At 53.9% G+C, this 12,456-nt stretch overlaps 3 protein-coding genes across 6 annotated transcripts; all 3 read left to right on the top strand.

Moving 5' to 3' along the window:
- Positions 1-10: 10 nt before the first annotated feature.
- On the top strand, positions 11-5,836 carry saxo6 (stabilizer of axonemal microtubules 6). Its single transcript, XM_088367638.1, has 17 exons — positions 11-490; positions 934-1,009; positions 1,086-1,366; positions 1,442-1,672; positions 1,754-1,863; positions 1,964-2,086; positions 2,401-2,841; positions 2,996-3,132; positions 3,186-3,235; positions 3,300-3,505; positions 3,725-3,821; positions 3,898-4,003; positions 4,429-4,796; positions 4,898-4,963; positions 5,041-5,190; positions 5,324-5,383; positions 5,598-5,836. The coding sequence occupies exons 1-17, from the start codon at positions 479-481 to the stop codon at positions 5,688-5,690; spliced, it is 2,607 nt and encodes an 868-aa protein (XP_088223764.1). The 5' UTR covers positions 11-478; the 3' UTR covers positions 5,691-5,836.
- A 212-nt stretch (positions 5,837-6,048) lies between these two features.
- On the top strand, positions 6,049-8,775 carry LOC148378962 (uncharacterized). 4 transcript variants are annotated; one of them, XM_088367344.1, is made up of 6 exons: positions 6,049-6,208; positions 7,063-7,155; positions 7,437-7,626; positions 7,848-7,919; positions 8,022-8,255; positions 8,486-8,775. In XM_088367344.1, exons 1-6 carry the CDS (start codon positions 6,189-6,191, stop codon positions 8,597-8,599), a joined length of 723 nt encoding a protein of 240 aa, XP_088223470.1. In that variant the 5' UTR covers positions 6,049-6,188; the 3' UTR covers positions 8,600-8,775. The 4 variants fall into 4 exon arrangements, with proteins under 4 accessions (XP_088223470.1, XP_088223471.1, XP_088223472.1 ...); XM_088367346.1 differs by lacking the exon at positions 6,049-6,208 and adding an exon at positions 6,221-6,611; XM_088367345.1 differs by lacking the exon at positions 7,437-7,626 and having other exon boundaries at positions 6,136-6,208.
- A 558-nt stretch (positions 8,776-9,333) lies between these two features.
- On the top strand, positions 9,334-12,342 carry ifng1 (interferon gamma 1). Its single transcript, XM_088367365.1, has 4 exons — positions 9,334-9,522; positions 9,607-9,678; positions 10,098-10,319; positions 10,472-12,342. Exons 1-4 carry the CDS (start codon positions 9,403-9,405, stop codon positions 10,640-10,642), a joined length of 585 nt encoding a protein of 194 aa, XP_088223491.1. The 5' UTR covers positions 9,334-9,402; the 3' UTR covers positions 10,643-12,342.
- The last annotated feature ends 114 nt before the right edge of the window (positions 12,343-12,456 follow it).

Raw genomic sequence — 12,456 nt, 5'->3', positions numbered from 1 at the left:
TACACGTTTAGCACATAAGCAGTCGATGCAGGACTTTGTTGCATTACAGCCGTGGATGGAGTACATCCAGCTTATTCTGTATCCTCGGTCGGCAACATGGATATAGTACATAAACGGAGTGAGTGCAGTCAAAGTTCAACCCAGGTGAGGAGGCGACGTGCACGCACGCGCGCGTGCGTTCGTTGGAGAGGAAACGTCGTGGCACTCACACTCCATTTCGGAAGGCGGCGGTAATGAATTTGGAATTTGCCGGCCAACCGCCGTGAAACGGACGAAGAAGAAGACGAGTCTTTGCGCATGCGCGCGCTGGTCTGCTGCCATGGCAACAGCGGCGTTTCGTTGCGCTCGATGTTAGCCCTCAGGGCCGGGCCGGACTTGTCGCCTTCATTCGTTCCCCCCACCCAGCCCGACGCGTCGAAGAACCACTTGTCGTTGCCCAGGTGCCCGCCGTCTCGTTCTCTTCTCGCCCCGAAACGTCATGTCGCTCACGGTAAGACGAGCTTTGCTGTTAGCCTGACTGCGCTAATTCACCTGCTAACCAAGCCAATTAGCGCCATCGCAAGTCGTGCCAAAAATTGATTGGCAGCTGCTCCTCGTACTTCTGCTCCGTCACTTAGGAGTGACGCCACCGTTGTGAAGTGTTTTTCGAGATGATTGGCAGCTGCTCCTCGTACTTCTGCTCCTCCGTCAGTCAGGAGTGACGTCACCGTTGTGAACTGTTTTTCGAGATGATTGGCAGCTACTCGTACTCCTGCTCCGTCAATTGGAAGTGACGTCACTGATGGCACTACTTTCGGCAATGACGGGCAACGAGTCCATTGTTTGTCTAGAAATGAGCTCTCCCGTCAAGCGACCAGTCGGTTGTTTGAGGACAGTTACCTGGCGACCAATCACTCGTTTCCCCGTCTATCCAATCTTGATGTCATTTGTCAGAGTGAATACAAGAGGAGTTACGGACGTTCTCGGAGCGTTTCTCCTCAGCCGGGCGACGCGTTGGCCCATGGCAAAGGTAAGCACGAGATTGAAGAAAGCGCCTGTTGGACGCACGATCAAATCTTTGGATTTCATTTTGTCTGTCTCGTCAGCCGGGAGCAGAGAAGAGCGGCTTGGTTCTGAGAGGAGATGCCGTCCTGCCGCCGGCGCACGGGCCCACAGCGCGTCCGTCGTCACAGCGCGAAACAAGGAAAACAACCACCCACGTACGACGGGTTCCGCCGGGTCGGATCCTCCGCTGCGTCCGAGGCGCCAAAGACCCGAAGCGGTAGCGGGACGCGCACATTCTCGCTCCGAGAAAGCGGAGCGCCTCTACGAGTCGGCGAGCGACGTGGCCGACGCTGGTTCTCCCCGGCTGCTGACGGCGCAACAGGTGGCCGGCACGACACCGTGTGCGCCACACGCGACGCATTTTCCGCTGGTCACGTGATGCCCTTTTTGTCCTTAGATGCTCCGCCCCTGCCGAAGAGAGGCCTCCTCCTCCTCCTCCTCCTCCTCTCGATTGCAGGCCGTTGCCATGGAAACTAAAGCACCCGCCACGGAACCGCAGCGCCGTCCCCTCTCCCCGGAAACCGAGTACCGCCGCAACTTCCGAGGGGCGTCTCCTCCTCGTGGCCCCCCCCGCCTGCGCAAGTTTCTGGAATGCCGACAGAGAGTTCCGCTCTCCGACACGCGCGGCGTAAGTACGCACGCACGCACAGGGCACAGCGGATGACAAGGACGACCATCCGTGATGATTTCATTGCTATTGTGTGATCAGAAGAGTCAGAGGATGAGGAAGGAGTCAGAAATGATGCCCCACCCGCAGCATGCTGGCCCCGCCAGCCAAAGCGAAGCCACACCCCCGCCGCAGGTTCAGCGACAACACAGGTGTGCCGGCGTCTTTTTAGGCTAATATAGTTGGCCTTGACACGTGTGTGTTCCCAGCGTAAGCTATTCATGCGCATGTGTGTGTGTGTGTGTGTGACAGGAACCTGCTGACGGAATATGAAGCCAGCTTTCCTTTTCCCCGATGTGGAGACACAGGCGAGACCCCTCAGGTCACCCCAAAGCCAAGCATCTTAGCTAAATCACTTTGCTCAGCTCACCTTGTGTGACTTGATGAGTCAGCTCAAGAACATGAGAAGTAGCGCGTGCGGAAACCAGCCAACCACCACAGTTCATTTCGGGGAAACTGTGCACATACACGATGCAACACACACACACAATGCAACACACACACACACACACACACGCACAAACATGCAACTCAACCAAATTGTATTTGTAGAGCACTTCAAAAAAGGAAACACGCATAACTGTGTCAAAGTGCTAATTCCCAAGGCGCACACAGCAACGAGGTAGGTTGCTCAGGTGTACCTAATAGAAAGTCTTCTCCCTCAAAGCCAGCAAGTGATGTGCGTTGCCTTCCTGTTGCCGTGCGCCTTTGCATCAGGGTCACCGCGATCACGCTTGGCTTTTACCAGAACACTTTGGGAGCCTTCAAAGCACTGACTCACTTCTGAGAACCGCCTTTCCGCCATTTGGGTCACAGCCGCCACACGCTGCCACTGACGTGCGCACGCGCGTGCGTACCTGTGACAAGTGGCCCTCCCTGCACATATGCGACCGCTGTGTCGGGGTGCCGCACCCTCTGAAGTCGAAGCCGCGTTGTGTGCAGGTGATGCTGTTGAGGCAGAAGGCCCGGTGGTACCGGCGGCGGGCGTGGGGGACCAACTTCTCTCGGCAGCACCTGAGCCAGCTCAAGTCCCAGCACAACATTTTGTGGGAGCCCGACGGCGGCGGGCCCCGCCGGCCCGCCTCGGTGCCCCGCCCTTCTCCCCGCGCCGAGGCTCCGGACTTGGCCAGGTGAGGCACCTGCGCCGGCCGCCGGCGCCGGCCGCTGGCGTCTGCGCCAGCCGTCCGGCCGCTGGCGTCTGCGCCACTCATCATCTCGCCTTCGCTTGTGTCCCTTTCTTTCCCCTCCCTACCTCCCTCCCTCCCTCCCTCCCTCCCTCCGCAGCCGCCCCTGCCAAGGCCCGGCGGCGATAGAAGACGGCGAGGACGAGGATGACAAAGGTGCGGGACGCTTTCCCACTCCTGAGAAGTACGGCGGGCCGCTTCACAGAACTCATCTTGATCTCACCACACCCACCTGCGGTACGCACACCCTGCACTTGACAAAAGAACAAAAGTGATGCGTGTGTCTCCAGCAGGGGGCGGCATGCTGGTGGGCAAGGCCACTTCACGAGAAGCTTTTCAGGTGACTGATTTGATCACTCTGCGATGGGTTGAACGATGAAGCGACCGACGTGCTCCCTGCGCAGAGGCGCCACGGCGGCGATCCGGCGGCGCACGCCGAGCTTCCTCCGGAAGGGCCCGCGGCGTCCCGCCCGAGCTCGGCCCCGCCCCCGACGCGCGTCATCCGGGGCCTGCTGAGACACGCCGAATTCCAACACAACGGTGAGCGGCGCCGGCCGTGGCTGCAGCGGCCCGACGATGTCCTGACCGTGCGGCGCTCGCGTGTGCGCAGGTGAGCTGGGCCTGAGGTTCCGCTCGTACGGCGCCGCCGGCCGCTTGTGTCCCGACCGAGGTGACTCGCCTCGCCTCGCCGTCTCGTCTTCTTCTACTTTGCGGCGGCGGGCTGGACTTTTTCTTTGCTTGTTTGGAATGGTTAAGCGAGGCCTATTTGAAGGCACCGGACGCTGGCGGCCACGTCTGCTAACGCCGGCCTCCCTTCTTTTGGCCCTAGACCTCACGTGGAGCCGCTCGCTGGCGGCGGCCGTGCTGGAGCGAGCGCGGAGCAGGCCGCGCCACTTCTGGGGGAGGAGCTGAGCTGTACGACTTTTGTATCCTTTCTTGAGTTCTCATTTCCTTCATTCTTCTGACACACATTTGATGCGATTGGTTCTTTAATTGTCACGGATTCCTCTCGTTCGTCGCGCTCTTGGAAACTTCTCGTTTCCTCTGGGAACCTTTTATCGGGGGATGAAAAGTCCGTCCCGCGACCAGGCCTCCCTCCCGTTCCCCCGCTGATCAAATATTGTCCGGCTGCCGGCGTCACTTCCGCTCAAATTCAAATTCCCGCTGAAGGTACAATCGTTTACCATAAACTTGTATTTTGTGACGTCACGGTTGTTATTTTTATGGAATGGCGGACGTCCTTAATTGCCAGTGACGTGTGTCAATAAACATGCTTGGCAAACATGGTGATGACTCTGAGCTCCCGCCGCACTCGTGCCACATGCTCGTTCAGCATGCGTATATGCACTCTTGCATATATGTACTGTACACGCTCTCATTCGCTTTCTCCCTCTCTCTCTCTCTCTCTCTCTCTCTCCCTCCCAGGAAACAAAGAAGTGCTCCAGTCACTGGTCCAGATTAATAATAAACACAGTTTCTCATCACACTTTTTTGATTGACACTTCATTTCCTCCAGGTGACCGTAAACACATTGACCTCCGCGTGTGTGCGTGCGTGTGTGCGTGCACGCGCGCGGCCGTGCGTGTGTCGGGGTTTTTTGCTTGCCCTATTTTCAGGTGGGGGGCGGAGGCTTTGCGTGTATAAAATGCGGCGTGTGCGCTGGTCTCACATCACCTGCGCATTTGCTCCTCTCTTCGCCAACTCTGTTTTTGATATTTCGCTCCATCATCATGAAAACGGTCGGCATCGCAGCGCTCGTCTCCCTCCGCCTCCTCGGCGCGCTGGCGCTGCTCCTGATTGGCTGCGTCCGGCGAGGGGAGGCGGGACCCGTCTTTCAGCCGCTCAGCTCAGTTTTGAGGAGTCCAAACACGTACCAGGCCGCACAGGAAGTCTCGCTGCACGTAAGTGGTGCGACCGCCACGTCGGCTGGCCGGCCCGGTTCTCCCAATATGACACCTTGCGGCCGGCCCTGCCGTGTTCTTTCCGTGTCGTCGTTCTTCAGGCTCAGCGCTCCGAGACGGCGGAGGAGTCAGACGTCAGGCTGAACGTTCCGGTGGTGAACGAGGAGGTAAAGGATCAATTCAAAGGCCTCGAGCGGCGAGGGCTCGACCGTAGCTCACCTGAGCGGCGCCCCTTCTTCTCAAGCAGCAAGTGGTGGTCTGCTGCCTGCACAGCAACATCCTGGACATCTACCTGAAGGACGTCTTCGACGGCCTCGACGACCGGCATCCCAGAATGCACCAGCTGCACTCGGACCTCAGCAGAGCCGGCCAAGACCTCAAAGCGCGCGGATGCGTGAGTGGAGTGCTTTGAGTCGGATGACTTTGGAAAATTGAGTGTGTGTGTGTGTGTGTGTGTGTGTGCGTGCGCGCGTGCGTGCTCTTCCGCTGGCAAACTGACTTTTTGAGCTCTTGCGTGCCCTTTTTAGAACGCGCCGCACTACCAAGACCACCGGCACGTCGTGCAGTTCCGCGACAAGCTGGCCCAGGTAGGCTTTGCATGCGTCGAAAATGGAAAATAGAACAAGCCAGTCATTCCTGTGGAGTTGTGGAGGCCTTGGCGCACGCACGCGCGCGCGCCTGCTCCTGGACTGAGGTTTTCTCAGCGGGGCACATTGGCTGTCAAACGCCAAAGGGGAGAAGAACGGCAGCAGAAAGCTCCGCACGCTTGATGACTTCATGTGAATTTTGATTTGTCTGTAGATGGACCGCAGTCGTGGCCTGAAAAAGGCCTTGAGCGAAGTGGACATGCTCTTCGCGTTTCTACATGACAACTGCGTGAGCGCCGCCCGCTGACGCACACAAGCAACTACCACAACTATGACTACTTTATTTATTGGCTTATTTAATCGTTGGCCTTACTATTTATGTGGCTGTTACCATGGAGACGTGTGTTACAGTACTGACATTTCAAATAAACTTGCTTCTTTCAACAACAACAACAACAACAAACAGAAATCTTTTGTTGGCCAAGATGGCGGGGTGCTACTTTTACGGGGTCTCTCCGTGCGTGCGTGCGTGCGTGCGTGCGTGCGTGCGTGCGTGCGTGCGAGAGAGAGATACTCTTGTCACACACCTGAGACGCTTTTACAAACGTTACGTGCGCTATGTTTTCAAATACTGCATGTTAAATAATTGGTGAATTCATGATCACGTGTGGGGGGCCGGCCGTGATGACGTCACTGTCACTCGGGCGCGACCTGGCGATTGATGCGATTAGAAGCACCGGTGGGTGGTTGAAGCCAAACTGCATGGCAGCCTTTCTGCACAATTGCGCGCCTCTGATGCGTACACATGAATTCATCTGCATGCAGGTAAACACAAGGTCACATGATGTCTGCATAGACACGCGCATAATGTTTGCGCTGTTTGTGCGTTGTCGTCCATCTGGCAAAAAAGAAGCCCAAATCAAAGTTAGCACATCGAATTCAACGTGATGTCGATACGCTTCCGTGTTTGGTGCGTAAAAGCGGCTCGGAGTTGCCTCCTCGTCTAATGTTTGTGCGTCCAGATGCGTTGTCGTCCATCTGGCAAAAAAGAAGCCCAAGTCAAAGTTAGCACATTGAATTCAACGTGATGTCGATACGCTTCCGCGTGTGGTGCGTAGAAGCGGCTCGGAGTTGCCTCCTCGTCTAATTTAACCTCATCTAAGAAAGACACTTTGGAATTAAAAGGCATACTTCCGGTGCTCACCGTAGGAAAAGGACAACAGTCAAGGTCAGTTGAGCAACTGTGGCCTCGCACATTTATGCAGCGCGTGTGCGCGCGTGTGCGGATGGAATTCATGGAGCGACTCGTTGATGGACTGACTTATCTATGGATGGATGGACGGACACTATCTGAGCGCACAGGAAAAGAAAAAAGCGATAGAATGGAAAAAAGGGCGTCACAAAGACTTTGAGTGGAAACAAAGTTGGCGTTGCGGCCGCTGAAAGTAGCCCTACTGGCCTCTTTAGCGGCCACACGCACCCGCACGCGAATAGCTTCACTCGTTACCTAGCAGCTTAGCATACCTGCTCTTGGACCTCTCTGTCAAGCGCGCGCGCGCACACACACACACACACACACAAAAGAGTCCGTAATGTCTGTGAGTGTTATTTGCACGGCCACACGCCCTGGTGGGTCAAGGTGGCCTTATGAAAATGTTTGGAACCACACACCCATCTAGAAAGCAAGTGTCAAGCACGCACACGCTGAGGCTTCTGCGAAAACTGATGACAACCGCAGTGACCCGGCCGGGAGTGTCCTCGCCAAGATGGAGGTGAGTGGAAATTCCTTCAAGGAAGGCCGTGTGTGTGTCAGTGTGTGTGTGTGTGTGTGTGTGTGTGTGTGTGTGTGTGTGTGTGTGTGTGTGTGTGTGTGTCTGTGTGCGTGCACATGCCCGCACACACGCATGGGTGTTTCTGAGTAGCAGCGAAGTTCAGAGGAAGATTCTGGTGTTTGCTACCGAGCAGCCACAGACCACAATGAAACAAAAGACGCGTATAAAAGATGCGAGCGGCGCTCAGCAAATTGACCTGAAAAAGCGTCGCCATCGCTCAGCATTCGTCACTCGTCTCTCGTCGCACGGCACCCTCCTCTCGTCTCGTCTCGGGTCACTCCGTCCGCCGCCATGTCGCCGCCGAGCCGCTTTTGTCTTCTGCTCCTGCTGGGTTCCCTGGTGGTAGGCGCCAGTCACTCTGACCCGTATCCAGAACTGAGAAAAATCCTGGAGGACATCTCCAAAGATGTGGTGAGCTGACGGCGTCCCACAGGGATCAAGCCACTTTACTGTGGTTACTTGTCGCGTTTTCATTTCTCGTGGTGCCTGCCAACGCGTTTTGTTTAAGTGCGTGTGTATTGTACTCATTGTATTGCGATGTGGTGTACGATGTTGCTTGTGCTCTGGAATGACTCTCAGACTGTGTGTGGTTCAGCACTTTTAGCCTATGTTTGTGTGTGTGTGTGTTTCAGGATCTGAAGAGCGTAAACATCAGCACTCATCCTCCCTTCAAGAGCGTCATCAGGAGCATCAGAGCGTGTCAGGTAGGAAGAGAAAGGCAGAGGCCAAAATGGTCCTGGAGCGCTTGGCGGGCGGGCGGGCCGCCGCCGCAGCAGCAGCAGCGCTGACGCCTTTGGTCCCCACAGAACCGAGAGGAAGTCAAGCTGGTGAAGGCCACGTTGTACGTGTATACGCGCATCTCGGAGAGCATCCTGCACAACGCCACCCTGCTGAAGGTAGCGCCCGACCACGCCGGGCAGGAGCGGCTCAGGCGCAACGTCGGCCAGCTGACAAGCAAATTGCGCCACCTGAGCGCCGCCCTGGACAGACGCCACTGCCCCAACACCGCAAACGTCCTGCATCAGCTCACGCAGCTCCAGGTTAGCGCCACGCAGCTCCGTTCAAAAGAGACGGGAAAAAAAAAAAAAAAAATCCAATCAGAATTCAATTCATACTTGAATTGTTCAAATACGTATATCATTGAAAAAATCAATCCAGTATCATGACAACATTGAAAAAGATGTCATCACGCACAAAAGGTAAATTGTGTAAAAGAGTTACTAAATGTGAATCTAACCCTGTGCGTGCGTGCGTGCGTGCGTGTGCGCAGGTGGATGACGTGACATTCCAGAAGAGAGCGCTCTCTCAGTTTCTGGAGGTGTACAACATGGCAACTGCAATCAGCTCTCACACTTTGGCCTCACCCACCGATGCCTCGCCGTGAATGCGTTTTTTCCAAATTCTTCTTCTAATTTATTCCTTTATTTAATTCCCTCCTGTACCTTAATTTATTCTCTTTAGCGGAAGAAGCAGACCTTTTTGAACCTGTTTTCTCATCATCAATACATTGGTCGTCTTGATTGAAATGACAATAATAAAAGTTCACACTTGGTCCCTGAAGTTTCCTGGCAAGTGACGACTTGAACTCGTTTTTCCATTCCTCACGCTTTCACATGAACTCAGCGGCGATGGCACCTTAACCTTTCAGGCCAGGCCAGGGACATTTTGGGTCTGCTCAGTGCTGTGTGATGCAGTGGGGGGGTTTTCTTTCTTTCTTTCTTTCGAGCCTTTATTGGAAATGACGTTGCCTGTCAAAGATCAGCTCGGAAGCTCCGTCCGTACCTAGTATGTTGCCAGACGGTGGTTAGTTGCACTTCATTTTGAAAGGCGCGCACCAAAATAGCTGCAAAGTGACACGCAACTGCTCAAAGTCAATCCTAGCAGTAAAAGAAATTCAAGAGAAGTTCCTCTAAACCTCATCGCGGCTTCCGCGCGCGCACACCCACACGCAACGTGGGACCCCGCACCTTGTCCTTCTCTGAATTTTGGTGATTTAAAGGAAATCGTCAACCACATTTTCACACTTAAATCATCACCGCGCGCACACGTGTGCGAGCCCGCGTACGCGTCTCTTCTCTTAAATGCGAAACGTCGTCGACACTTCTTCACATCGGCATCGCCGTCGGGGCCCGCCTCAGGAATCGCACGTGTACGGCACACACGCGCTCGAGCGGACTCCAGTTGACCATGGTTACCGCGGCGAGAGGGATGCTCGGAATGTGCGCCTACCTGTGTGTGTGTGGCGTCACGACCTCTCATGTGCCTGTGAGGATGAACAGAACCATACAGAACCTACTGCAACTTTATGTGAGGATGCGCACGCACGCACGCAACTTGGGTTTGTTGGATTCACCAGATTGATTTTTTTGTCCCGTGTGTTTGTGTTTGCAGAACATTCCGCCCAAAGAACGTTTTAACGGCCTTCCCGTCTTCTCCAGAGAGCTCCTGAGCACCAATATGAAGGTAAAACCATTTCAATTGCCTAGCTTAGCCTATTTCAGCTCAGTGTAGCAGGTGACTTGCGTGTCACTAAACGCATCCCGAAAAACCGTATGTCTGCTTGTGGGCTCAAGTGGTGGTTGGTGTGGCACGGCGTGCGTGCGTGCGCACCACACCAACGCTGCCGCCGCCGCCGCCGCCGCCTATTGTTGCTGCTTTTATTTGCACATCGTTCTTGCTGATGCTCATTTGATATATTTATTGATGCACGTTTGCTCCATACGGTGCCGCCGACGACTATTGCCGTTGGCAGTACGTACTACGTCGTCCATGTTTGTTTCGTCCTGGGAAAAAAGGCACAGAAGAGAACTTTGGGAAAATGGCCAATGGCAATACGGAGGAAACAGGCCACTGTTTGCAACTGTTGCCGCTGCGCCTTTCAGGCCAAGGAATTGCTGATGTCGGCGGTGCTGCAGACGTACGAGGAGCTGTTGGGGCACATGCTGAAGCAGCCGCCCCCGCCCGGCCCCCCGGCGTCCACCTCGGGAGACGACGCCCGAGTCGGGCTGAACTACCTGCTGAAGTGCGTGCGGGATCTGCGCAAGTACAGGTTTCAGGAGCAGGACAAAGTTGTCAGCGGGCTGAGCGAGCTCCGACACCTCCAGGTACAACTGCTTTTACAAACGCTACGTGCGCTCGCTTTTCAAATCACTGCATGTGAAAGAGTTGCTGAATTCATGAGCGTTGCATTCCAAACGTGTGACCTCGGATGGATGACGCTCCTCCCCATGGCTGTCGTGTTACTCTGCCCCCCCAGATGGACAACTTGGTGGTCCAAAGCAAAGCATTGTGGGAACTGCCCTGGCTGTACGAGGAGGCCAGTTTGTTGGCAGAGAGTGGCCGGGCGGGGGCGCCCAACGGCCTGCGGCGTCGAAGGCAAACGCCGCCGCCGCCGCCCCGCCGCCGCCGCCGCAGGCGAAAACCGTGAGCTCGTGGGATGCCTTTTCATTCCATCACATGAGACTATTTATTCCCATGCACACACATTTTGATGATGCTATTTAAGCTTGATTTGTTCTTATTTATGAGCTATTTATTTGATTAGCACCTAATAAAGATGCTACAATTCTATTGGCTGCTGACACGTTTTCATTGAGCAAGAGCGTAAGCGGCATTTGGACTTCTCAGAAGAAGAAGAAGAAGAAGAAGAAGAAAACTTCCACGGCCTTGGTGGGAATCATTTGGCTTCCAGGCAGGACGTGACGTAGTTAGGGGCAGTCGCAGGCCGCGCCCTCAGGTCCAGAGAACAAGTAGGAATCAACGCCTGAGTGGCAAAAACAGGCACCCACCGCGTTTCCAACGCTTCCGGTCATTGATGCACCATTAATCATCGGATGCCAAGCTAAACTTCGTCCAAGAGCTCGGAAACAAGCGCGTGCGCGCGTTTTGCGCGGCGACGACGGCGGCGGCGACTGCAGCAGCAGCCACGACAAAGAAACCCATGACAACACGGAAAGAGAAAGTGACACTGAATGACTGAACCTTTCTCCACTCTCGTCATCGTGTGCGCGCGCGCGTTTCGTTGTGAGTCAGCATCGGAAAAGGAAACAACTTGTTGCACATCTTCAAATGTGTCAGACGACGTGGAATATTGACTTGATTTGCATTCATAGTTGACATGTCTCCGCCCACTTTTGGTCCCCTCTCAACGCAGAAAAAGAAAGACATTTAGTGCCAGTGAGAAACGGAAATGGATTTCCGTGACAAGAAGATGGCGTTTGTGACCTGGAAAACTTCACAATGCTGCACATGCTTTTTTGTCCCCTTCTTCACGGAGTCCGAATAAGCAAGAGGGGGAATTCCACAAGCACGTCACAGGTGGCAAGCCAACGTCGACGCCATTTCCTCAATGCTCCGCTTTACCAAAGCATCATCTTGACATGTTTCTCTTCAAGTCTGTTGTTTCCTATAATGTTGTGTTTGCAGATGCGTGCGCTTGCGTGCGTACCCATTTTCACGACCTTTTTTTTTTTTTTTTTGCAATTAACATTGGCAGACGCTACAGATCAATTAGATCAAGGACTAGCAGATTCGCCAACAGTTTTTACCCTACAGCGGTAGTCACATTAAATGCCGCTAAAAAAAAGATCATGTTTGTGTATGTTCTTCTGTGTGGTTTCTAGCTTGTATTTTTAACTTTTCATATCTATTCTATTTATTTTATTTTTTATCTTTTTGCACCGATCGGTTGGCACGTTTTAAATGTCGTTGTACATGTGTGACAATGACAAAAGAGATCTACTCTATTCTGTTTTCCTTGGGAGCTTAAGATCAGGGGAGGCTTTGGGAATACTCGTCCATTTGTTGTGTATACGTGAAGCCCTTTGAGACTGCTTGTGATTTAGGGCTGTAAACATAAACTTGACTTGACTTTTTGATGGCGCTCGTCGTGTACGCCGCATCTAGTGTTGTCGCGTTGTGTTTTGCTGCCATCCGGTGGACACGATTGAGCACAAGCTCGATTGCTGAGTCCAGTTAGTCGTCACACACTCGACCTTTCTTCATTAGCAGTATGTATTGCCTTTTTCAATTTTTTCCCGAATGAATATATTTCTGTACTCAGTTTGACACTGTTGTTTGTAATGGTAACTAGGGTTAGCATTAAAGCAAAAAAAAAAAAAAAAAAAACGAAAAAAAACCACAGAAGAAGAACGGACCAGGAAACCGAAAAGGAGACCCGGAAGTGCCTGGTAATTAAACTTCAGGCGGCAAAAGTGAAAAGGACCGGAAGCGCTTTCTTCA

The sequence above is a fragment of the Syngnathus floridae genome, chromosome 22, assembly GCF_059516105.1.
Source record: "Syngnathus floridae isolate MCC-2025c chromosome 22, RoL_Sflo_1.0, whole genome shotgun sequence".
NCBI lineage: Eukaryota > Metazoa > Chordata > Actinopteri > Syngnathiformes > Syngnathidae > Syngnathus > Syngnathus floridae.
Note: the sequence above shows the minus strand (reverse complement) of the source record. Positions and strands in the feature narration are given on the sequence as shown.